This window comes from Pristis pectinata, chromosome 8 (assembly GCF_009764475.1).
Source record: "Pristis pectinata isolate sPriPec2 chromosome 8, sPriPec2.1.pri, whole genome shotgun sequence".
NCBI lineage: Eukaryota > Metazoa > Chordata > Chondrichthyes > Rhinopristiformes > Pristidae > Pristis > Pristis pectinata.
The window spans coordinates 1,263,223-1,289,853 of NC_067412.1; the positions used below are offsets into that span (position 1 = coordinate 1,263,223).

The 26,631-nt window shown below is 50.9% G+C and overlaps 1 protein-coding gene across 2 annotated transcripts; it reads right to left on the bottom strand.

Moving 5' to 3' along the window:
• Window positions 1-1,028: 1,028 nt before the first annotated feature.
• On the bottom strand, window positions 1,029-23,077 carry mcrip2 (MAPK regulated corepressor interacting protein 2). 2 transcript variants are annotated; one of them, XM_052021627.1, is made up of 5 exons: window positions 22,877-23,077; window positions 22,685-22,745; window positions 14,549-14,673; window positions 4,512-4,622; window positions 1,029-1,246 (listed from the first exon to the last, which is right to left on the bottom strand). In XM_052021627.1, the coding sequence occupies exons 1-5, from the start codon at window positions 22,926-22,928 to the stop codon at window positions 1,176-1,178; spliced, it is 420 nt and encodes a 139-aa protein (XP_051877587.1). In that variant the 5' UTR covers window positions 22,929-23,077; the 3' UTR covers window positions 1,029-1,175. The 2 variants fall into 2 exon arrangements, with proteins under 2 accessions (XP_051877587.1, XP_051877586.1); XM_052021626.1 differs by having other exon boundaries at window positions 14,549-14,676.
• Window positions 23,078-26,631: the final 3,554 nt, after the last annotated feature.

The window sequence follows — 26,631 nt, forward strand, 5'->3', positions numbered from 1 at the left end:
GAGATGCTGGTCTACCTGTCATTTACCCACAGCCTGCTGCTGACTCTCAGCTGGGCATTAAGGCAGTGGTGATCACAATGCATTCTCTGCGTGCTGCAGTACAACAGGCAGCTATTAAATTACAGGTGGCACACTTCAAATCCCTCACAGCTTCAGGTAACCGGAACAGGTGATATGAAGAAAGAATTGAACAATCTGTTGTAGTGGAGGGAGAGAGACACCCGATCTCCAGGACCAGGGACCCTGCTGGTGAACACCTCATTGCCACTCACGGTCCATCCCCAGTAACCGACCGACACCCACTTCTGCCCTACAGTACAGAGGGCTCACCCACCCCGGGAGACAGACGCAAACATCAACAAAGAGCTCACGGGACAGCTGGAGGAGGCTGCCTGGAATGGGAAGAGCAGTGAAAAACCATTACTCAGCTACAGCTCATCAACAAGTGAAGCTCGCTAACACCAGGGCAAGGGCAGGCTCGTCCTGCACAGCTCAGGGAAGGAAGGCAGGCCAGAGGATGCGAGTTCCGCTTGACTGAGGCAAAACCACCACATGCAGCATTTACATAACAGGAGTTCCTCGCTTACAAATAGAACGTGTTCTGTGAATGTCAAGACACAGCAAGAAGCAGGGCAAGAAGAGAGGTGGTAGGAATCAGAAGGGTGCCACATCATTCCAGGGTGGGGGTGGGGGCGGGGGCAGTTGCTGCTGTCACCTCCAGGGAAGGAAGGTGCTGATTTGACCCGGGTTCCTGTGTCACATCGAGTTTATCGCCTCAGGCTACTGGGTGGGGTTCCTCACCGTCCCACCAGTCACAGGTGGGAATGGCTCTAACCCAAGGCCAGGTGCTCTGGGATGTCATCAGGTGTAGGCTGGCACAGAATTAACCATCAATCCATCCAGAGTAGAGAGAAACATCTTCTGAAGCCTTGTGAAGGTGACCCTGATCGTCTTGCTCAAAACTCACTGCTTTATTGCACTAAGGCGGGGGATTTCACCCAATCAAAGCAGAGGTTGAAGGCCAAAGGTCACTGCCGAGCATCTCAGTTTATTTGGGTTTTACAGAAACGTCTTCACTCTGTAAATCACTGCGAGAGGAGGGAGAGATCTGAAGAAATCCAAGTGTTACTGGCTGCCGATGTTTTCCAGTCAGACATGACCAATCCCAGCTGGCTCTAGGACGAGTTCTGAATGTTGGCCAGGAACTGCTTCGCCCACCACTCCTCCAGGTCGATCGGCACAAAGTCTACAAAACAAAAGTAGGAAATATATCAACGGAGCTCCTGCTGAACCTGCTGCAGGCTCGTCATACACACCTCCACATCCAACATCCACTTCCAAGGGAATATAGCTAACAACAAAGTCCCTCCGTCCCATCGCTCACTCCCAGTGCAGGGGTTCAATCCAGAGTAAAGCTCCCTCTACTCTGTCCTGTCGTCATTCCTGTGGCCTGGAGGAGTCTGTGTTCTACGTACTTGTGGAACATGAGAGGTTGCAGCCCTCCAGTATTTGAAGGAGCTGCTCTCTGGGTTCTGGTTGAACTTCAGCACCACACTCCTGACCTTTGGTCATCCAGTAAAGAGAGAGAGAGACTCGACTGCTTGCCCATGCCGAGGTGAATCTGGAGAGGGAGCACTAATGTTCACTGCCTTACAGGAGGCCTTCCGAGACCAGTGGGCACCGCAGGGGCTGGAATGCATCCTGGACAAGGAGAGTAGTGTTTTAATGTAACCATTTTATCATTTGATGTTGCACATAACGTTATTTTAAAATGTTAAGAAAACAAGCAAGATACTGAGTAAAACTCCCTCTACACCATCCATTGCACATTCTCAGTATGGCTGAGGTGCTGCACTTTGGGAGAACTAATCAGGGTAGGCCACACACATTGAATGGATCGGCCCTAGGGAGTACGGAGGAACAGAGGGACCTTGGTACAGAAGTTCAAGCATCCCTGAAGGTGGCAGCACAGGTAAATAAGGCTTATGGGATACCTTCCTTCATTATTCAGGGTGTAGAACACAAGAGCAGGGAAGTTATGGTACAACTTTATAAAACGTTACTTAGCCACAGCTGGAGTATTGTGTACAGTTCTGGTTGCTACACTATAGGATGGACATGACTGCACTGGAGAGGGAGCAGAGCAGATTCCCCAGGACATTGCCTGGGATGGAGTGTTTCAGTTATGAGGAGAGGCTGGGTCTGTTCTCCCTGCAACAGAGGGGACTGGAGGACCTGAGAGGTGTACGGAATTACACAGAGTATAGATAGGGAGAAACCTTTCCCCATAGCAGAAGTGCCTAAAACTAGAGGGCATAGGTTCAGGGTAAGGGGCATGAGGCTGAGGAAGAACTCGTTCCATGCTTTTAAACCAGGGTGGTTGGGATCAGGGCCACACTGTCTGGGGGTGACGGAGGCAGGGTAGGCTGTGGACGAAGTGCAGGGAACAGGGATTACAACTGATTGAGGGTTGGCATGGACATGGTGGGCCAAAGGGCCTGTTTTGGTGCTGTGTGACTATGACTTGGGACAGGAACATTTGGGTGGAAGACACTGGCTGGGGTGGTGTACAGACTGCCAAATGTGACCACACTGTAGGAAAGAGTGGAAGGGTGCAAAAAGATCAGTGCAATAACTATGGGAGAAGCAAACTTTTCAAATGCTCCAATTTTATAAATAAAAATGTCATGTAAACAAAAAGGATTAGAAACTGATTAAGGCTCCCTCTACACTGTCCCGTCACACACTCCCAGGGTCAGACACAGGGTGAAGCTCCCTCCACACCGTCCCGTCACACACTCCCAGGGTCAGACACAGGGTGAAGCTCCCTCCACACCGTCCTGTCACACACTCCCAGGGTCAGACACACAGAATGAAGTTCCCTCCACACCATCCCATCACACACACTCCCAGGGTTAGGCACAGAGTAAAGATCCCTCTACGCCGTCCCGTGATAGACTCCCGGGGCAGGACAGCAGGGGTTGGATGCCCAGGACCCCCTTCACTCCTGGTACTTCCCACAATCATTAATCGTCAGAAGAGCTCCTTGAATTTCATTTCGCCCATGGTCAGCACAGGGTAAGCTGGTCTCAGCCGACATGTGGCTGAGGCCTGATATCAGGATCAATGGCCCTGGCCTTTCCCTGGCACGGGCCAGGTGTATCCTCTGCTGCAGCCTCAGCTCGGATCAGCTGTAAACCGAGCCAAGGACAGCTCTGGTCCCCGACTCAGCCTCGCCACGGTGATTACTGGACGTCTCGCCGGTGAAGGTCATTTGGCCTTCTCTCTAATACCTTTAGAACTAATAAACGAAAAAAAATACAATTTTAACACTGACATCAGTGAGTGCAGACGTGTTTCAGTCAGGAGACCATGGCTTCAGACCACACTTTGGGCCATCATCTTTACTTAAGCAAAGATGTAAATGTGCTGGAAGCAGTTCAGGGAAGGTTTACCAGACTGATACCCGGAAAACAGGTGCTCCACGATCCAGTGACCAGGTTCAATCCTGACCTGGGGTGCTGTCTGTGTGGAGTTTGCACATGGGGTTCCCCCGAGTGCTCCAGTTTCCTCCCACATCCCAAAGACATGCTGGCGGGCTTCTTGGTTGGCAAGTTATCCCTAGAGTAACGAGTGGCAGGGCTCACTCATTTAAAGGCGAGGTGAACGTTTCTCTCTAAGAGGGAACTTTCTTCCTCAAAAGAAATATTTTTAGGGCAGAGACAGATACTTGATAAACTGAGGGTTAATAGTTTACAGGAGTGGCTGGGAATACCATCAGATTAAAGGCGATCTGGAATGTAAGAGCAGACTCAGAGTGGCTCCTCCTAACCCGAACATTCACGGGTACGTTTGCAACCAGGCCAACTTTTCAGTCAGAGGTGTTGTTCTTTGGCCTGCGAGGTTAAAGTGAGGTCCCACCTGCCCTCTCCGGTAGGCAGAGGTCCTGTGGCATCAGATGGAAATGCGGGATGTTTCCCCCAAAGCCCTGGCTGAAACACAAGGGCAATGCCTCAGCCTGGTCTTACAGCACAGGACTTGCCTCTTCCTACCCTGGTTCCATCCTTTCACCTCTGGCCTAGTCCCTCTCACTTACATCAGTGACACCACCCACCGCCTAACAGCTTCCAACTCCCCCACCCCACCCAGCCCATCGGTATCACAGCGTACAACCCTAGTCTCCCTCCGTCCTCTCAGCAACTTAAAACTTGTTTTCCGTTTCCCAGTTCTGACGTAGTGTTGTGGACCTGAACAGTTCACTGTTCCTCTCTCCACAGATGCTGCCTGACTTGCTGAGTGTTTCCAGCATTCTCTGTTTTTATTTCGGATTTGCTGCATCTGCAGTTTTCTGGTTCCCAGTTGGCCGACCTGTTGCCCTCGCCGCACTGCACTGCCACTTCCTTAACCCAAGTTTCCTTATTTCCTGGACACTCCAGGGAAATTCAGGAGGTTTCACCGGTCAGGAGCACAGCCAGTCCTGTGAAGTAGGAACAGTACCTGACGATACTCACTGTTCAAGTTTTGGCATGGTGTTTTCTCCACATACTCCACTGTCCCGCAGGGACTCTGGTTGTTCTCTGGTCGCCGGCTGGCCCCAAGCTCCTCTTCCACCTGCTGCCAAGCTGGGAGAAAGAGAGTATTCCGGTCACGGAGAGCTAGACACAGGGCAGGAGACAGAGCTCGGCTCTCTTAATGCCAACAGAAGAGGACACAGCTACAAGCCGCAGCAGGGAGGAAGCAAGGAAGAAGTTTTATTCAAATAACATCATTCACCAGCTCCACATGTCCCAAAGCACTTTACACAAGACAGGACCATGAACAGTAGGAGGCCATTCAGCCCCTCTAGCCTGCTGTACCAGGACCATGGCTGATCCCACATACCACTTTCCTACCCCTCCCCATTATCCCACAATTCCCTTACTAATTAGAAAGCTAACTCTGCCTTAAATATACCCGAGGACTTTGCCCCTGCAGCTCTCTGTGGCCAGGGGCTCCCAAGAGTCACAAGCCCCTGAAAGAAGACATTCTTCCTCCCCTGTGTAAAATGGGTGCCCTCCCGTTCTGAACCCTCTCACCAGAGTAAACCTCCTCTCAGCATTAACCCTGTCCACCAATCTTACACGTTTCAATAAGGTCACCTCTCATTCTTCCAAACTCCAACGAGTAGAGTTCCAACCTGTTGAATCTTTCCTTGAAGGACAATCCTTCCATACTCGGGTATCCTGGCACATCCTAGTGGAATCTTCTCTGTACCATCTCCAATGAAACAATACCTTTCTTTAAATAGCGGAGCCAAAACTGTCTGCAGTGTTCTAGACGTGGCCTCACTAGTGCCTCGTACACTTACACTTCCCTAGTTTTATACTCCAACCACCCGAAACAAAGGCCAACGTTCCATCAGCCTTCCCAATACCCGCTGCAGTCGCGTGCTGGCTTTGCGTGTCGTGCCCAGGACCTCCAAATCCCTTTGTGCCGCAGCTTTCCACTCATTTACTCCATTTAAACAATATGGTTCTTCATTCAAAATGAACAGTTTCATACTTTCCCAACTATGTCCCATTCGCCCACTCCCCTAACCCATTTATCTCTCTGCAAACTGTTCATATTATCCTGGCAACTAGACTTCCCACTGTCTATTCCTTTCCCTCCTGCAGGTCATCATACATATCGAAAACGGTACTGATCCCCATGGTACCTGCTGATCACTGGTTGCCAACCGGAAGATGATTTCTTATCCCTACTCACTGTTCCTGCCTATAAACCTATCCTCTATCTATGCCAATGTGTTACCTCCAGCACCAGGGGCTGCGGTGACCTAACCTTCGGTGAAGCACCTTACTGGTGCTTCTGGAAATCCAAATCCAACACATCTACTGGTTCCCCTCTCTCCACTGGTGGAGACTTCCTCAAAACACTCCCTTCACTAAGCTAACTCTACTTGATTGGATTACAGATCTCCAAAAGTGCTGCCGTTACTTCCTTAACAAGGTGAACACAGGAGGTTTGAATGGCAAGTTTGTGGATGACAGAAGCTGGTGGTGGTCTGCCCAGCGAGGAAGGGTGTCTGAGGCTACAGCAGGATGTAGATCAGACAGAACATTGGCAGGTGGACAATTGTGAGGTGATGCATTTTTGGAAGTCAAACCAGGTAGGCCATGTACAGTAAATGTTAGGAGGCCAAGGAATGTTGATGAACAGAGGGACCTTGGGGTTCAAGTCCACAGTTCCCTGAAAGCAGTACCACAGGTGGATAGGTGGAGAAAGAACATGTCATGCTCGCCTTCATCGGCCAAGGCACGTAATATAAAAGTTAGGATGTTATGTTGTAACTTTACAGAACACTGGTGAGACCGCACTGCGAGCACTGTGTGCAGATCTGGTCACCACACTGTGGGAAGGATGTGACTGTGCTGGGGAGGGTGCAGAGGGGATTCACCAGGGTGTTGCCTGGGTCGGAGGACGTTAGTTATGGGGAGAGATTGGACAGGCTGGGACTGTTTTCCCTGGAGCGATGGAGGCTGAGGGGTGACCTAATAGAGGTGTATAAATTTATCAGAGATAGGGCAGATGGTCAGAATCTTCTTCCCAAGGTAGGATGATCAAAAGCAAGAGGTCATACTGTAGGTTCAAGGTGACAGGAAGGAGTTTTAAAGCGAATCTGAGGGGTGAGTTTTTTTTAAAAACACAAAGGGGTTGATATCTGGAGCACACTGCCAGGGGAGGCAGTGGAGTCAGCTACAGTCACTGTGTTTAAGCAGCATTTAGACAGGCAAGGCACAGAAGGATCCAGTCCTATTGCAGGCAAATGGGATTAGTGTAAATGGGCGAAAAAGGTCAGCATGGACATGGTGGGCCAAAGGGCCTGTTTCCGTGCTGTACGACTCAATGGCTCTATAATTGATTTGAATATTTTTCAAACAATAGATGTTAGGCTAACCGTTTGGTTACCTGCCTTTTGGCCCTCCCAATCTTTTTGAATAGGTGCATCACATTGGCAGTTTTGCAAACCTCTGGTACCTCTCCAAAATCCAAGGACGTTTGGAAGATTGTGACTAAAGCATCCACTATCTCAGTCACCACTTCTTTTAGGTTCCTAGGATGCAAGGCATACGGGCCAGGTGATTTTATCAGGGTTTAGCCTCATTGGTTTATCTAGTAGTTTTTCTAGTGATGCTGATGGTATTTAATTCCTCCCCAGCATTGATGGGATGTTCACAGTATCTCCCACAGAAAGTCTGGTGCAAAATATCTGTTTAAATCCTCTGCCATTTCCTTGTTCCCCATAACTATTTCCCCTGCCTCATCCTCAATGGGACCTCTCTGTTCCTTTTCATTTATTTACAGAATCTCTCAATGTCTGTTTTCATATTCCTCACTAGTTTGCCCTCAGTTTATTCTCTATCATTTTTTTGTCCTCCTTTGCTGGATTCTGAATTTATTCCAGTCTTCGGGTAACTTTTGCTCCCCTGAACATTCTCTTTCAACCTAATACCCTGCTCAGCTTCCCTGGCCACTCCTGCCTCATTCATTCCTTCCTTGCAATCTTTTGTCCTAACTGGGATATATTTTTGATGTCCCTAAACGTTTACCACTGCCTGTTTTACTGTCCTTCCCACCATCAGCCCAGTCCCCTGTAGCCAACCCCATCCACGTTCTGTCGTAACTTAGGTTACACACAGTCAGTTCCAACCCAAATTTCTTGTTCGCAGACTGAATGCTACATTCTATTCTACATCCTTGCTACAAGATTCTATGATCACTATGCTTCCTAGGAGATGTTTTACACGGAGATTGCTTATTAAACCAGCCTCATTACCGTATCCAAAGCCTGTTCACTGGTTGTACCTCGACAGAACGTCCAGCAGGTCTGTGCCATCTCTGGTCTCGTCTCCCACCCTCCCCTCGTGCCCTGAGCGCTTCACCCATTAAAGGCAATGAGATAAGCAGCTAATGTTGTTTTAATGAAGTTTGACCGAGGGATAACATAGAACGTTACAGCACAGTACAGGCCCTTCGGCCCAGTGTTGTGCTTATGTTTTATCCTGCTCTAAGATCTATCTAACCCTTCCCTCCCACATAGCCCTCCATTTTTCTACCATTCATGTGTCTATCTAAGAGTCTCTTAAATGTCCCTAATGTATCTGCCCCCACAACCTCTGCCGGCAGTGCGTTCCACGCACCCACCGCTCTCTGTGTAAAAACACTTACCCCTGACATCCCCCTTATACCTTCCTCCAATCACCTTAAAATTATGTCTCCGTCATGTTAACCATTTCCTGGGAAAAAGTCTCTGACTGTCCACTCAATCTATGCCTCTTATCATCTTGTACACCTCTATCAAGTCACCTCTCATCCTCCTCCTCTCCAAAGAGAAAAGCCCTAGCTCGCTCAACCTAGCCTCACAAGACGCGCTCTCCAATCCAGGCAGCATCCTGGTAAATCTCCTCTGCACCCTCTCTAAAGCTTCCACATCCTTCCTATAATGAGGCGACCAGAACTGAACACAATACTTCAAGTGTGGTCTGACTAGAGTTCTATAGAGCTGCAACATTACCTCGCGGCTCTTGAACTCAATACCCTGACTAATGAAGGCCAACACACCATACGCCCTTCTTAACAACCCTATCGACCTGTGCGGCAATCTTGAGGGATCTATGGACGTGGACCCCAAGATCCCTCTGATCCTCCACACTGCTAAGAGTCCTGCCATTAACCTTGTATTCTGCCTTCAAATTCAATCTTCCAAAGTGCATCACTTCACACTTTTCTGGGTTAAACTCCATCTGCCACTTCTCAGCCCAGCTCTGCATCCTATCAATGTCCTGTAGGTCCTGTTGTAACCTACAGCAACCTTCTACACATCCACAATACCACCAAACTTAGGACAAACCACACAAATCTGCAGACTTACTAACCCACCCTTCCACATCTTCATCCAAGTCATTTATAAAAATCACAAAGAGCAGGGGTCCCAGAACACATCCCTGTGGAACACCACTGGTCACCGACCTCCAGGCAGAATACGCTCCATCTACAACCACCCTCTGTCTCCTATGGGCGAGCCAATTCCGAATCCACACAGCCAAGTCTCCCTGGATCCCATGCCTCCTGACTTTCTGAATGAGCCTTTCATGAGGAACCTTATCAAACACCTTACTAAAATCCATGTACACCACATCCACTGCTCTACCTTCATCAATGTGCTTTGTCACATCCTCAAAGAATTCGATCAGGCTCGTGAGGCACAACCTGCCCCTCACAAAGCCGTGCTGACTGTCCCTAATCAGACTGTGCTGCTCCAAATGCCCATAAATCCCGTCTCTAAGAATCTTCTCCAGTAATTTGCCCACCACTGAAGTAAGACTCACTGGCCTGTAATTCCCAGGGTTGTCACTACTCCCTTTCTTGAACAAAGGAACGACATTTGCCACCCTCCAATCATCTGGCACTACTCCTGTGGCCAGTGAGGACGCAAAGATCATTGCCAAAGGTGCAGCAATCTCTTCCCTTGCTTCCCGTAATAACCTTGGATATATCCCATCCGGCCCCGGTGACTTATCTATCCTAATGTTTTTCAAAAGTTCCAGCACATCCTCTTTCCTCACGTCAACATGCCCTAGTGTATCAGCGATAACTAGAACCAGAGAAACACAAAGCACAAGGGAGGCCAGCTCCCTGGGGCAGTCATCCAAGCAGCACCCTGCAAACACCACACATTATGGTCACCTCTCATTAAAACATCCAAGTCTCCTAACTGATGCCATTTAATAGTTGGAACCTTCCACCGTTCCCAAAGCCCGAGGGGGTCGGACAGCCGTTGGCTGCCTGAGTTCTGGTAACTGGAGATAATCCTGGAGGGCCAGACCCCACCCAGTCAGGGAGCCCTCCAGCGCAGGCAGCTCCAGCTCGGTGACACACTCAGTCTTCCATCTGCTTCCCAGTGTATAAAACCTGCACTTTGAACACAAGAAAATAACCTGACTGGACTTCCCCTCACTGTGAAAGTTTCAAATTATCATTAGTCCATCAGTGACCTTTTAAACTTCGAAAATAAAATTATTTTTGTGGTGGGTTTAATTATTTATCAGTCAGGAACCACCTGTGGTTTAACTGCTTGTGTGTGGTTACCCATGTCCTACATTTGGTCATTACCATGGGCTTAAGAGACCTCGGCACCGACCTCGAACGGCTGTGCAGTTTCACTGTCAAATTGGGTTCATCTATTTACCACGGAGAGAGAAATGAAGGGAGCTCAGTGTAAGCTCGGAATTTAAAGTACACACGTGCTTGTTCTTTCTGAACATTTAAAGCACCTCTCTCTGAGCTCTCTCAGCACACTTAAGCTTTAAGTGTGACCTTATCAAAGCTTATAAAATCATGAGTGTTATAGATAAGGTGGATGACCTTGAGGTTTAAGGTGGGAGGGAAGAGATTTTAAAGGGGGCCTGAGGGGCACGTTTATCACGCAGAGGGTGGTGGGTGTGTGGGACGAGCTGCCAGAGGATGTGGTAGAGGGGTACAATCACAATGTTTCAGAGACATTTGGACAGGATCATGGATTGAGAAAGTTTAGAGGGACATGGGCCAAACGCGGGCGAGTGGGGTGAGCTCAGTCGGCACGGAGCACGTTTCTGAGCTCCGTAACTCAGTGACACATCTTGCTGTGCATCCATCCGGAGGGTTACTTCCAGCTTCAGACCAAAGGTAAATGCCCCAGAGTGAAGCAACCTGCCCCTCCCCATCGGCACACCCTCCATCCACTCGTGCCTCAAACAACCCCAACACACCTGACCCATCTCAATGGGCCAAACGGCCTCATTCCCCACCCTAAACTTATACAGTTTATATCCTTTACCCCTGAACTGAAATCCCATAAAATTATTGCAAAGTCTACAATAATTGGATTGCCAGTTGTTTTCTAATAAAGCATGTTGGAATGGCCATCTACATGCTCCAACAACAATTTGTATTTATGAAGCACCTTTAATATAGGAAAATGTCATGTGGTTCCAGACAAAAACTGACACCGTGAAGAAAGCCGACAGCTGAACGGGGCGGATCCTAATGGAGAGAGAAGTCCTTCCCCGAGGCCTTGTCTCTTAGTCAGAGAATAGTAGGACAGAATGAGGCCATTTGGTCCATCAAATCCTATGATATACCAGTCCTGTCAGTCCCATCCTCCTGCTCTTCCTACAGCCCTGCTAATTCCTTCTTCAATTCCCTTCACAAGGCCCAGAGTGACTTTGTTTCCACCTTTTTACAAGCAGTGAGCTTCAGTTCTGAAGCCGTCTCTCAGTAAACAGGTTTCTCCTCACATCCCCCATGAACCTTTTGCTCAAAGCCTTAACCCCCCGCCCCTGGTCCTGGAACCCTCCGCTCCCAACCTGTTGATCCTGTCCACCAACCCTCCCCTCAACCTTCATTACTCCAAGGAGAACACCCCCAGTTTCTCCATCCTAACCCTCCAGCTGATGTCTCTCATCCCTGCGGCCATTCTGTAAACCTCCTCTGTAACCGCTCTCCAATGGGAGACCGGAGCTGGGTGCGACCCCCTAGCTGTGACCCACCCAGGGTGCGCGCAGGTCCAACACCACCTCCCCACCCCTGCACTCTGTGCCTCTGAACTCCAAAGATCCATGCAGAGTAACACCGGCTCCCTCTGTTCCTGCGCACCCTTCATAATTTTACATCCACTTCTTTGAGGAAACTTTTAACCATACATTCCAAAAATAACAGGCTGTTAATTTTCATTTGATAATCCTTCTGTGACACCTCAGATGTGTCACTAAGTTAGAGGTGCTGTATAAATACAAGTTGTTTATTCAACTTTGGGCTTTGGACCTATGGTAGAGAGATTTGCTAAAGTGTAATGTTCTACAAAAGTCCTGGCAATAACTGAGCTCAACCAGGAGTACTGCTCCAGAGGTGAGGCTTGCACCTCTGGCTATTAACGTACGACAGCACTGACCTTCAGTTGCACTGTCAGTTCTGACTGGGACACACTGCTTATGGATGGGGTGGAAGCAGAGACCTGTGGAGGTTCATGCATAGCCCCCTGACCCTCTCCTTTCAGTCTGACCTCAGGGAGAGCACTCAGGGAGCGGTGACAGACCGTTGACCAGACGGGGTACAGGGGTGTCACCTGGACTGTTGGGTTTTAATTAAGAGCAGGGGTCGCCTCAGCCGGGATTGTTCTCTTTGGAACAAGGCAGAGGAGAGATCATTGAGGTGTCCAGGCAGGACGGTTACCCCTGACAGTGGGCTCTGTAACAGGGGCCCAGGATTTAACTGCTGGAGACAAGGGAGGGAACGTCTCCCAAGAGGGTGGCAGTCAGGAACCCACTACCTGAGTGACCCTCCGCCCCCCCAGCACAACCCAAAAACTCTGGCTGTTGTGGCAGGGACACGAGGGACCAAGCAATCCCTCCCGGTGCCGTACATTCCCAGTATTTGGAGTTTGGTGACCACAACTGGGGGAGGTGCTCTCAGCCCAGGCTGAGTCCCCGAGTTCTGCAGGGTGCCATACCACACCTTCCAGAAGTTTCTGAGAAAGTTACTGGTGGAAAGATACAAATTAAACAACAGTGTGGAGGATTCAGATAAACACTGGTGGATAAGGAGGAGGCAGGGAGCTCCAAGTTATGTCCGAGGCAGAGGAGGACCTGATCAGCTGTTTTAGGACTGTGTTGGCACTGGGTTTCCTCAGTTACAGAAATGGTCAGGGTCAGGCGGTGCCCACAGGGGTCACGTTTGCTGATGACCCCACAACAGGACGGAGAATTAAGCTGACAGAGACAACCAGGTAGAGACGGGACAATACATACGTGAACAGGCTGATGGCGGACAGGGTGTAATGCAGTTTACGTGTGAAGTACAACATGTTAAGGAAAGTAAATGTAAAACATGATGGGTCAAACACTTAGAACAAGTAGGAAATCAGCAGGGGTCAAAAGGATAAAATAACTGGGCAAAAGTTTCACATAAAATCAGCTCCCAAGTTGATAAGACTCAGTCAAAGTTGTTAATGATTAAAATTCTACAACACAAATATTAAACAACCCTGAAAGTCGGGAAGGGCACAGATCGCACACCCTCGTTACTGAGCTCACCACCCCAGACTGAATCTGCCCTCGGAAAGCCGATCAGCCTCGGGACATTTACCTCGAGAGACTGGTCCAGTCCACGGTCCCGAGGCTGATCGGCTGTCCAAGGGCGGATTCAGTCTGGGGTGGTGAGCTCAGTAATGAGGGTGAGCAATCTGTGCCCTTCCCGACTTTTAGGGTTGTTCTGATGTCCTGCAGCTTTCACACACTGGATAGTGAAGAGTACAGAAAGGGGACGAGACAAACAAAGATCAGGCAAAGTCACTGGACTGTAACAGCCCGTGTACAAAGGAGTAGCCAAGAACAACAACTTGCATCTATATAGGGTCTCTGGTGCAGGAAGTGTCCCAAGGAACCTCACCAGTACATTATCAAAGTTTGAGATCAAACCACATAAGGAGACACCAGGGGGTCACCCCAACGTTAGGCAGAGGTGGGTTTTAAGATGCATCTTAAAAGAGAAAAGAGTAAGGCCGAGAGGCAGGGAAGTGGAGGGAGGGAAGTCCAGAGTGCGGGGTCCAGGCAGCTGCCAGTGACCAGAGTGGAGCACAGACTCGGCAGCGTGCAGGTTGGTCACAGCACAGCGGCCAGAACCGAAGAAGAGGAGTTTAAAACTCGAGACAATGGGCAACCAGGAGCCCAGCCGGGTCAGCGAGCCTGGGAGGGGCCCCACGAGGGCACAGGGACAGTAAGCTGCATTTCAAAACATCTCAGTATGTTGAGCTGCCAGCGGAAGTGGTAGATGTGGGTTCAATTGTAACATTGAAGAGAAGTTTGGATAGGTACGTGGATGGAGGGGTTTGGAGGGATATGGTCCAGGTGCAGGTAGATGGGACTAGGCAGAAGATCAGGTCGGCATGGACTAGATGGGTCGAAGGGCCTGTTTCCTTGGTCTAAGAACTCGCAGGGTAGGACCAGGACAGACACAATGGGCAGCAGACACCCTCGTCTTCCTCACCAAGGACCGGCAACAGGTGGAGATGGAACACGGAGCCTCAGTGCAAGAACAGGACTGGAATAACCCCGACCCACTCCCACATTCCCAATGTGGCCCTCCCTGCCCTTCCCAGACTCCAGCCCAGCCGACTGCCGGAACGGGTCCCTCGGATCCCTCAGAGCCTGGCTGGAGGAGAGGTCGGAGTGGGGCACGAGGTGCAGCTCTGTGGAACCAAAACCCAACCTGACACCATGGTTCAGCAGAGCCGACACATGACTGGTGTGGGACCAGGGGGTGGCTCCAAGCTCAGTGTACATGATGCGGGGAGCTTAACCCTTGAAACCACTGGACACCTCCACAGTTTCTGTGGGCACAGCACTACTGACGGGAAGGGCCAAGGGTGGAGTGGGTGGGGCCAGGAGAGGAGGGGCAGGAGCAGGGAGGGGCAGAGTTCGGGAGATGGGGAGAGAGGTTCCCCGAGTTCGGGCTCCAGATCTGTCTTCCTTACCTTCATAAACAAACCGGACATTCTCCTCGTGAGCTGGTGTGTGTTCCTCCTCCCTGGCCTCCATGATTCCCGGCGTCGGGTAACGTTTCCCATTCACTCGGTTAAACACCAGCTTGGGCGCCGGGCTACTGGAAAAGAGGGAGACAGGCTGTACCATCTGGGAGAGACTGAGCACCCTCCAGCGGAGCACCATTGGGGGGGAAGAGTCCGGGGCTTCGACCCACATGCTGCACCCAACACCATCCGTCACTGACCCCAGCAGTTCAGCCCAGGGGACAAAAGGATCTGAGTGGAGAGGTGGTGAGGAACAGGTCTGATCCTGGCGTGATAACAAGAACCCGAAACCTGAACTGTTCCTGCACAGACGCTGCCTGACCTGCTGAGTGTTCCCAGCTTCTGCTCCTCCATCAATTCTAAATGATTGTTCTGCAGAGAGAAGGGTAACCAACAAGTTGATGGCCTTTGTAAGGAAGGAAACACATCAAATTAACAGTAGACTCAGACACGCCAAGCCTGGACTCCACCCCCCACCAGACACAAACCCTTAGACTCACCCACTGATCCATCAGGAGTCAGGAAACTTCCTGGAGAGTTTAAATAAAGTCAGGGTCCCCAGTGATCCAGGCTCAGGGTTAAACAGGAGTACAGGGCAGGAGCTCGAATCGACACCCCGTGTGGGTGTGGGGATGCCCCCAGCCCTGGCCCCAGCCGAACTGCTGGGCCACTTCACAGTGGGTGGCTGAGAGCAGTCCGCGCTGCCGTGGTCTAGAGTTGTAGACAAGCCCAGCCAGGTCTGGACCACAGGCTTCCTCCTGAAGTGTCTGTCTGAGAGCCTGGTGGTTCTGTTCACACCATTACTGATGCTGCCATTTTAACTGCTGATGTATTTAATTCAATTAATATTTGATCTCTAGGTCAACGGTCCCGGCCTCCAGGTCACCACCCACTGGGCTACAGTCTCCGACCTGCTGGCCCTTCGTGTCCCAGCCTGGAAGAGGCTGCAGCCCCTACCCCAGAGTCCGGGCTCTCGGTCTCCCCCGCCAGACCCACCCTTCCCTGTGTCCGGATCCCGACTGGATGGCCACAGCCGAAACATCCGAGGGACCAAGGCATCGCTGTCCCATTACGTGATCCTGACAGTTGGACGTACGTCACCCAACCCACTCCGGGTATGGGTCGAGGAGGGAAACTGAAGATAAGAGCCTGGATCACTGACCGTCAGGTGGACCCATCGGGTAGGCAGTGCTGGAACCCACAAACGGGGGGCGCCCACCGCACAGTGCCCAGCTCCCTCCCTCCGAGCGGGGAGCTCAGTGCACGCACTCCACGAGGTGAACCCAGTCACTAAACCAGCTGGACTCGGCCGTTTTATCAGAGCTGGTGGGAAGTGGCTCTACCCCTCCCTGATCTAACCAAACCGTGCGCAAACCCAGCTCTGCACACATACTCCAGGGCTGAATTTTCCAGAACTGTCATTGACTTGGGCCAAACCAGACCAATCTCAAAATGCAGGCAAAAGGACGACATCACCCAGCTCAGTCCCGGTGAGCCAGTGACACTGCCGGCCATTGAGCTAATCAGTCAGTGAGTGAGCCAGTGAGCTCAGTCCTGAGCCCACCAGTGAACGGGTGGGGGAGGCAGCAAGTCAGCTAGCAGTTCCAAATGTCCAAGTAGCCAATGGCAGGAAATGAGAATGTAACCAAGGTCACTGCAATTCACTTCCATAAACTAACCTTGGCACAGACAGCAGCCTTTTCCACGTCAGCCTAGAACATCTGCCAAGTAATACTTCACTGGGTGACGAAGGAGACCATGACATGTCCTTCACATTAACTGGCCACACTCGTCGACTATAACATCGTACTTGGGGTGATCGATGGTCACAGGAATCGATCTTCTGACTGCATCAGATCAGCTTGTTCCCTCAAAATCATTCAGACAGATCACTCCAAACCGATCCTGATGACAGGTTTCCAGGCTAATCACGTTAAACGGACACTGGGAAAATGTGCACGATACACAAATTCATTCTGTATCTAACATGTGCTGTCCCTGCCCTGGGACTGTGTGACAGGACAGTGCAGAGGGAGCTTCACTGTGTCTAACCCTGAGACTGTGTGACAGGACAGTGCAGAGGGAGCTTCACTGTGTCTAACCCTGGGAGTGTGTGACAGGACAGTGCAGAGGGAGCTTCACTGTGCCTAACCCTGGGACTGTGTGACAGGACAGTGCAGAGGGAGCTTCACTGTGTCTAACCCTGGGACTGTGTGACAGGACAGTGCAGAGGGAGCTTCACTGTGTCTAACCCTGGGACTGTGTGACAGGACAGTGCAGAGGGAGCTTCACTGTGTCTAACCCTGGGACTGTGTGACAGGACAGTGCAGAGGGAGCATCTCTCTGTGAATAACCCCTGCCGTCCCTGTCCTATGTCTGTGATGGGACAGTGCAGGAGTTTTACTCTGGGTCCAACCCATGCCCTGCGAGTTTGGGACAGGACAGCATAGAGGGAAATTCACTCTGTGCCTGATCCTGGGAGTGTGTAACGGGACAGTGCAGAGGGAGCTTCACTGTGTCTAACCCTGGGATCATGTGACGGGACAGTGTAGAGGGAGTATCACTCTGTGCCTAACCGATGCTGACCCTGCTCTGTGTGTGTGTGTGTGTGTGTGTGTGTGTGTGTGTGTGTGTGTGAGCGAGAGAGAGAGAGATGGGACTGTGCAGAGGGAGTATCTGTGTCTAAACCTCTCACTTCTCCGGAAGCATCCCCCAGATCTGCACCTTATCCCAATCTGACACTTAGCCCTCCTCCACCCCCCTATACAACAGCTGATGATAAATGATGATAAAACAAAAAAATGCTGAAAAAGGCAGCAAGGCCAACTCAAACTCCACAAACGTTTACACTTTCAGCACCAACAGATGCAATGAAATTTAAAACACGAGAGACCTCCCAGTGCTGTACGGTGGGTCGGCTACTGATCGCTGGGTCGGGGCTGAAGGAGCTGATGGCCACGCCACGTTAAAGCAGGCTCGACCAAACAGCAGCTCCAACTCCAGAAGTCAGATCGTGATGGGGGATTTGTGAATGTCCTTGTTCCCAGACACATCCTTCAAGTGGTTTATTAGTTTGAAGGGCCTTTTTGTTGCTGAAAATTCTCACTGGAACTGGAATCACCCAGTCTTCCGAAAAGATACCATCCAAAACTCAGAGCACGCTGGTCACATAGAGTTATTTTGCCTTTATCCAGCACTTCTGTTACTGTTGTACAGAAACCAAAATATTGTTCAGTGGAAGATTGTGAACCTTTGAGAAAGAGTTCTGAGAAATCTGTGATAGTAAATATAAAGGTAACCAGAAGCCAAAAGTTCAGAGAGCAATTGTTCCATCAATATTGTGCTGGGTTGTAAAGTAATAAAGTACAGACTGTTAAACTTCTGAATGAAAGAGTTTAAGAACAATGTCTGGGCGCCGCAGTTTAACACTGGGTATCGGGGTTACAGGTTTGCTGACTGCAGGAACCGTGCTCTGTCCTTGTGGCGGCTGTAAACCACCAGAACCTGTGACTCACTGTTGACAAATCTGCCATTTCTTCTCTCTATCCAAACTGGAAAATTTCACTAACATTCCAGCCAATTTTCACCATTCCCTCAGCTCCAACTCTTCCCCATCCTTGATTTCTCTTTCGCTATCTCCATGGGTAGCTGGCGAGAGGTGTGCACAACAAGTCCACCGACTCGCACAGCTGCCTTGCCTACACTTTCTTGCAGCCAGCTTCCTGCACAAACCGTGTGGCAGAGATGCAAGTGGCTGGAATCTGCAGCAACACGCTGTTGTTGTTTCTCATCTAGATTAATGATTTGGATGACAATGTGGTAAACTGGATCAGCAAATTTGCAGATGACACCAAGATTGGGGGCGTAGTGGATAGCGAGGAAGGCTATCAAAGCTTGCAGCCAGCTCTTGACCAGCTAGGAAAGTGGGCTGAAAAACGGCTGATGGAATTTAATGCAGACAAGTGTGAGGTGATGCACTTTGGGAGGACAAACCAGGGTAAGACTTACACAGTGAATTGTAGGGCTCGGAGGTAGAACATAGAACAGTGCAGCACAATACAGGCCCTTCAGCCCACAATGTTGTGCCAAACATTAAACCTCACCTAAGACTATCTAAGCCCTTCCTCCCACATATCCCTCTATTTTAAATTCCTCCATATGCTTATTTAACAACCTCTTGAATTTGACCAATGTACCTGCCTCCACCACCGCCCCAGGCAGCGCATTCCATGCACCAACCACTCTCTGGGTGAAAAACCTCCCTCTGACGTCCCTTGAACTTCCCACCCATTACTTTAAAGCCATGCCCTCTTGTATTGAGCATTGGTGCCCTGGGAAAGAGGTGCTGGCTGTCCACTCTATCTATTCCTCCCAATATCTTGTACACCTCTAAGGTGTGCGGTAGAACAGAGGGACCTGGGAATACAGATCCATAGTTCCTTGAAAGTGGCGTCACAGGTAGATAGGGTCGTAAAGAGAGCTTTTGGCACTTCATAAATCAGGCCATTGAATGCAGGAGTTGGGATGTTATGTTGAAGTTGTACAAGACATTGGTGAGGCTGAATTTGGAGTATTGTGTGCAGTTCTGGTCACCTACCTACAGGAAAGATATCAATAAGCTTGAAAGAATGCAGAGAAAATTTACACGGATGCTGCTGGGACTTGAGTTATAGGGAAAGGTTGAATAGGTTCGGACTTTATTCTCTGGAGCGCAGGAGAATGAGGGGAGATCTTATAGAGGTGTACAAAATTATGAGATGTATAGATAGGGTGAATGCATGCAGGCTTTCCCCCCCAAGGTTGGGTGAGACTAGAGTTAGAGGTCATGGGTTTAGGGTGAAAGGTGAAATATTTAAGGGGAATCTGAGGGGAAACTTCTTCACTCAGAAGGTGGTGCGAGTGTGGAACGAGCTGCCAGCAGAAATGGTGGATGCGGGTTCAATTCTAACATTTAAGAGAAGTTTGGATAGGTACATGGATGGGAGGGGTTTGGAGGGATACAGTCTGGGCGCAGCTAGATGGGACTAGGCAGAAGGTCAGGTCGGCGTGGACTAGATGGGCTGAAGGGCCTGTTTGTGTGCTGTAGTGCTCGGACTCTATAACACACAATCCGCAGGAGGAACTCGACGGGTCAAGCAGCTGCGGGGCCTTTACCACAACTTTCCCAATCAGGCCTTCTGATGCATCTTCTTTAGCTCAACTGAGGATGCTGCTCCATTGGAGATATCAGGATCCATTGTGTCCTCAGTTACATCCACTCCCTCCCAGTCATATTACCAAACCCACAAACCCTTATTCTCAATAACAATGTTTAGTGTCATACCTTATCAAAGCCCTTTGATAATCTAGAAATACTACATCCAGACTCTCCCTTCTCTCTCCTGATTGTTACATTATCAAACACTCTCCTGGATTTGTTCCAGCTACAATTTCTCTTTCATGAACCCTCATTGGCTTTGCCTTATTGTGATTTCCAAAGGGCTCTGTAACAATCTCCTGATTAGTAGGATACTGCAATTATTCACACTGATCCCAGCTAATCTCTGGCTCCCTATTTTCTCTCCTTTTAACAGCAGTGTTACAAATCCCATCTTCCAATCCAGAATCCCGGGAATTTTGGAAAATCACCACTTATGAATGCACAGCCTCTGCAGGAGGTGGGTGGCTTTTATCTCCAATAATTTGCCCAGCATTTTCTCTACTTCTTCATCGCCATTTATGCCTTTGTTTATGGTAGTGTAATGCTCAAGTAATTGGACCCTTCATCAGACACTACAGCAGAGGAGAATTTAAATCCATATAATTAAATAAACCTGGAAGTTAGAAAAAGGTAGTTTATATCTGTGGTGGTGACCACGAAACTACCAGGCTGTCGTAAAAACCCACAGCTCACTAAATCTACTGTTAATCTGCCCCCTCACCCAGTCTGGCCTATATTTCACTCTAGACCAACAATATGGTTGACTCTTCACTGCGCACTTAGTTCAAGGGCAGGAGATGGACAAAAATTGGCTGGCCTAGCAATAGACGTCACATTCCATAAATAAAATGCGTTATTCCCTATCATTATTTATCCTCTCTTGCTCCAACAGGCCTTCATTTACCTTTGCTACTCTGTTTGTACATTACTTTAGAAGCTCCGAAAATATTTTATATTTCTTCAACACTCTCACCCTCTAACTTTCTCCTCTCATCCGTGGCTGGATGCAAAACCTCTTCCACTCTGTACTTGTGTCTGAAATGATCTGTACAGATGGCATGCAGAACAAAGTTTTTCACTGCATCGCAGTCCATGTGACAACAATAAACCAATTGCTAAAAGCAGTAACAAGCATCGGAATACGAGCATTAATGGTTGCAGCACTTCTTCCATGGGGAGGAGAATTAAAATGGCGGGAGCTCCATGGCGGACAGAGCACAAGTTCTCAGCGAAGTGGTTGCCTAGTTTGCGCCTGGTCTCACCGATGTAAAGGACGTCACAACGGGAGCACCAGATGCAATACACAAGGCCGGAGATGTCTGCCTCATCTGGAGGGCTGTTTAGGGCTCTGGATGGTGGTGAGGGAGGTGATGTAGGAACAGGTGTTTCTCCTCCAACCATAGGTGGCGGGGGGGGGGGGGGGGGGGGGGGGGGGGGAGATGGGAGGGGGATGGGTGGACCATGGAGTCACGGAGAGAGCGATCCCTGCAGAAAGCAGGAAGGGGTGGGGAGGGAGGAAGGAAGGGGTAGGGAGGGAGGAAGGAAGGGGTGGGGGGAGGGAGGGGAAGATGTGGCTGGCGGTGGGATCACTTTGCAGCTGGTGGACGTTGCACAGAACGGTGCACTGGATGCACAGGCTGGTGGGGTGAGAGGTGAGGATGAGGGGAACTCTCTCCCCGGTCTGTCTGGGGGAGCGGGGTGGGAGGGGAGGTTAAGAGCAGAAGTGTGGGAAACAGACGATATGTGGTTGAGGCCTCCATCAATAGCGGGGGGAGGAAGACGGAACCCATTTCCTCCTGAAAAGTGAGGACCTCAGATGTCCTGGAGTGGAAAGCCTCATCTCCCAGAATAGATGCAGCGGAGACGGAGAAACTGAGGAAAGGTATCGCTACAAGTGACATCCATCAGGTAGAAGCTACAGGAGCCTGAGGGCACGTACCACCAGACTTAAGGACAGCTTCAACCCCACTGTGATAAGACTATTGAACGGTTCCCTTATGCAATGAGATGGACTCTGATCTCACGATCTACCTTGTTGTGACCCTGCACCTTATTGCACTGCACTTTCTCTGTAGCTGTGACGCTTTACTCTGTACTGTTACTGTTTTTACCTGTACTACATCAATGCACTCTGTACTGACTCAATGTAATTGCATTGTGTAATGAATTGACCTGTACGATCGGTTTGCAAGACAAGTTTTTCACCATACCTCAGTACAAGTGACAATAATAAACCAATACCAAGGAGGTGTAGCCTCGGTAGCTGTGGAGAGTCCGTGGGTTTGCAAGTTGGAATGTCAACACGAGCAGGACTTGAGGGTCAAGTGAAGGACACCGAGTGCACACCGTCCCCGGTCTCCCTGCAGAACGGCGGTGGAAGGGACCGTCTGCCCCAGCAGCCGAGGGACAAGGGCACGGTTTGAAGGGCAGTCCTTTCAGTCTCACACCGCCCGCCCACAGCGGCTCCGCACCGTCCCCCCCGGGATTCCCCCATCCCGTCCCCCGGGTCCCCCCAGGTCTCCCCGCACCGTCGCCGGGGCAGATCGGCCGCTGTTCCCCAACCCCTCGCCCTGCCGCACATGGTCCGCCCGAGCAAAGCTGAAGGTCAAAATCCTGCGGCTTCCGACAGCCCCGGTCCCGGGGGGGGGGGCACTGCCGGGGACCGGGACCGGGACCGGGACCACCCGTCCCCACCCCCACCCCCGGGCTGCCCGGCCCCGCCCGACCCCGGCCCCGCCCGAGCCCGGCTCCCCCGAGCCCGGCCCCAGCGTCACCTTCACCGCAAGGTCACGGGGGGGGGGGCACCGGCCCGGGTCTCCCCCCCCCCCGGGTCACCCACCCCCGCCCCGGGTCACCCACCTCCCCCGGCCCCCGGGACTCACCTCCCCGCCGGCTTCTGCTTCAGGTCGCAGCCGGGCTTGGCTTCGATCTGCTGGGATGGACCTGCGGGGAGAGGCGGAGGGAGAGTCAGCCGAGCCCGGGCTCCCGGTGCCCAGTCCCCCTCCCGGACCCCTGCGCCGCCCCCTCGGCCCCCGGACCCCAGCGCCGGTCCCCGATCCCCGGCCCGGCCCTACCCGTCCTCCGCTGCGTGGCCAGCCGGCTGGGCCCGCGGGTGATGGTGTACATGGTCCGCTCGCCGCTCGCACCGCCGCGCACTCCCGGCCGCCGGCACCGCCTCCCGGGGCCCGGGCAGAGGCCGGACCCGCCCCCACCGCCGGCGCCGGGACCCTCCCCAACCCTCGGCCGGCGCAGCCAACCGCCAGCCCCCGGCACCGCCCCGCCCCTCGGCCCGGATCCGCCCCACGGCGCCACTGCCGGGCCCCTCCCCTCGGCCCGGACCCTCCCCCCGCCGGGGCCCGCCCACCACCGGGACCCTCCCCCCGCCGGGCCCCTCCCCCCGCCGGGCCCCTCCCCCCGCCGGGACCCTCCCCTCGGCCCGGACCCTCCCCCCCCGGGCCCCTCCCCCCGCCGGGCCCCTCCCCCCGCCGGGACCCTCCCCTCGGCCCGGACCCTCCCCCCGCCGGGGCCCGCCCACCACTGGGCCCCTCCCCCCGCCGGGCCCCGCCCACCACTGGGCCCCTCCCCCCGCCGGGCCCCGCCCACCCCCGGGACCTCCCCCCCTCCTCTCCCCCTAACCCCCCTCCTCCACTCCCCCTCCCCTCCCCCTAACCCCACTCCCCCTCCTCCCCCTCCCACCGCTCTCCCCTTCCCCCCTCCTCCCCGGTCTGCTCTCCCCTCCTCCTCCTCCTCCCCCCCCCCTCCTCCCCCTCGACGGATGCTGCTCAACCCATTGAGTTCCTCCAGCATTTTGTGTGTTGCTCCAGATTCCGGTATCTGCAGTCTCTCGTGTCTCCGGTCCGGAAAATCTGCTGGCCCGACACCAAAGTCCGGAAGGTGCTGGATTATTGGACTTTTACTGTAGTTCCCCTGTTTGTAACTGAAGACCTACAATTGAAATTATCAGTTCATCTGATTCAGGAGCCTCACAATCAGTGCCATACTTTCATAACACCTTGAAAACATTGATCATTGCTCCAATTTATTAACACGTTGCTTGGTTATCTGAAAGGACCTAATCTGTAACACAATATTGTGATTTTATCTAATCTTTCAAGATGATTCCACATTTAAGGATTGTTGAACTGACGGATCTTGTCAGATAGGAGGTCCGTTGATAGCAGCAGACCCTCAGGATGCAGTCCTTTACCTGCCAATAGCTGTTTGCCCACAGCCAGCCTCAGCATTTTAAGACTTATCCTTTTTCCCGCAAGTTTCCTTCCCGGCTGCTCCTATTTCATGGTTACAAGGCTTAACTTTTTGTACAAATCATAAAAAAGCTTTAATGGTGCTTTGTTCATTACAGGTGACACTGAGTGTGGATTCCACACTGCTGTCAGACTTTCAGAGTTTACACTGAATTGTTTAAATGTGAGGTGGAATAGACGACGTTCACTTTTAGCAAATTTCATTTTTAAAAATGCTGAGTTTTCAAAATGTACACATGATTAAAATCCGATACTGCAGTTTATGAAAGTGATTTCTGATGAAGTCTTGGACCTGAAACCTTGATGTTTCCCTTCCCACAGATGCTGCTGAGCACCCCCAGCATTTTCTGGTTTATTCCATCACGGCAGTTAATCTGAAGGATGAGATGTTCCTGTGCACCCGGCACATGGCACCCTGAGGTAGACCTTGGTTACCAAGGACTTCAGAGATTCTTCATCATACAGCAGATTTCTCTTATCACACTGCATTGCTATCAAATACACAACCCCAGTCGCAGCCTCACCAGCAGGATTCAAGTGTTGTGAGGCTCCCTCCTCTCAGGCTCTGTTCTCAGTTACTGATCCATTCTCCTTTCTTCTCTCTCTCCTTCACATGTTTCACCACCCTGACATCCCCCCAGTGAATCCAATCTGGTTACGGATCTCCACCAGAATGAATTCACTCAGGCTACACACTACAGCTGGGATACCTCTCTGGTTCCTTTCAATAACAGCTCCGATAACTATGAAAAACAATTGGACAGGTACATGGAAAGGAAAGGTTTAGAAAGTTTTGGGCCAAATGCTTGGCGTGTCAGACATGGATCAGGACTTGGATTTGAGTCTTGGAGGATTCCCTTGACCTTTACATATTGGTTAGTGTGACTCAGTGAATGGTTCTTGCCCCTCTGACTCAGGAGGTTCTGACCCTCCAGAACCCCAGGACAGAAGTCTTGGGTGATGCTCTAATGCTGTATTGAGGGAGTGCTGCAGATGGTAAACTGAATCCTCATCTTCCCCCTCAGACGGAGTCAACGGTTCTTTGGTCATTACTTGGATAAGCAGAGATTTATACCCAGTGCCCTGAACAATATTAATCCACAACATCACAATTATTGGAACATTAAGCGGCGTCTCATGTAGACAGGGTGGTGAAGAAGGTGTTTGGCACACTGGCCTTCATCAGTCAAGGCACTGAGTATAGAAGTTGGGAGGTCATGATGCGGTTGTACAAGACGCTGGTGAAGCCGCATTTGGAGTATTGTTTTCGGTTTTGGTCGCCCTGCTACAGGAAAGATGTAATTGAACTGGAGAGTGCAGAATAGATTTACAAGGATGTTGCCAGGCCTCGAGGGACTGAGTTATAGGGAGAGGTTGGACAGGCTGGGACTTTTTTTCTTGGAGTGTAGGTGACTGAAAGGTGATATTGTAGAGTTGTAAAAAAACCATGAGAGGCATAGATAGGGTGAATGCACTCAGTCTTTTTCCCAGGGTTGGGGAATCAAGAACTAGAGGGCATAGGTTTAAGGTGAGAGGGGAAAGATTTAATAGGAACTTGAGAAGCAACTTTTTTTAAACAAGAGGGTGGTCTGTATGTGGAATGAGCTGCCAGAGGAAGTGGTTGAGGCAGTTTCAATAACTTTGAAAAACAATTGGACAAGTACATGGATAGGAAAGGTTTAGAAGGTTTTGGGCCAAATGCTGGCAAAGGGAACTAGCTTGGATGGGCATCTTGATTGGCATGGACCATTTGGGCCAAAGGGCCTGTTTCCATACTGTATGATCATGGCTCTATTACCCTATTACTGTTTGTGGGAGCTTACTGGACACACATTGGCTGCTGTGTACCTGTCCTTCCGTGACATGAAAATCCATGGCAGGAGTTTGTAATGGAACTCAGGCCCCTCCTTGCTCCTTACACTGTTCAGTGAGTTCCTGATGCCCATTTGGAGACATTGGTTAAGAATACGAGACTTCAGAATCCAATCATTGTTGGATAATGTATCTCAGTACCTCACAGAGAGACATAGAGTGGTACAGCATAGAAACAGCCCTTGGCCCAACACTGACCATGTAGTGTCCATTTTTAAACGAATCCAACTTTAACCCATTTTATTCTTCCCACATTCCTACTATTCCCCCCAGATTGTACCACTTACCTACACACTAGGAGAAATTTACAGCGGCCAATTAACTTACCAACCTGCAAATTTTTGGGACGTGGGAGGAAACCGGAGCACCCGGAGGAAACCCATGTGGTCACAGGGAGAACGTGCACTGGGCAAATGTACAACACACTCTGTCTTATAGAAATATGTAACAACATCTAGTCCAAAGAGAGTACTTCTGAAATAAAGCACAAATCCTGTGAACTAGTCTTAAAATATTTACTTTTAAATAAATAAGCCTTCATTTGAAGCAGCCCATTCTCCTTCACAAACATTTTCTGGCCAATTCTTGGCCTGGAGACTGTGTCCTGCCCTCACATTCCGTGGAGTGTTGGCTCTCTGCTCATTCTGTAGCACTGCTGGTGATTTCCTTTCAGAGATATGGAGAAGTGCACA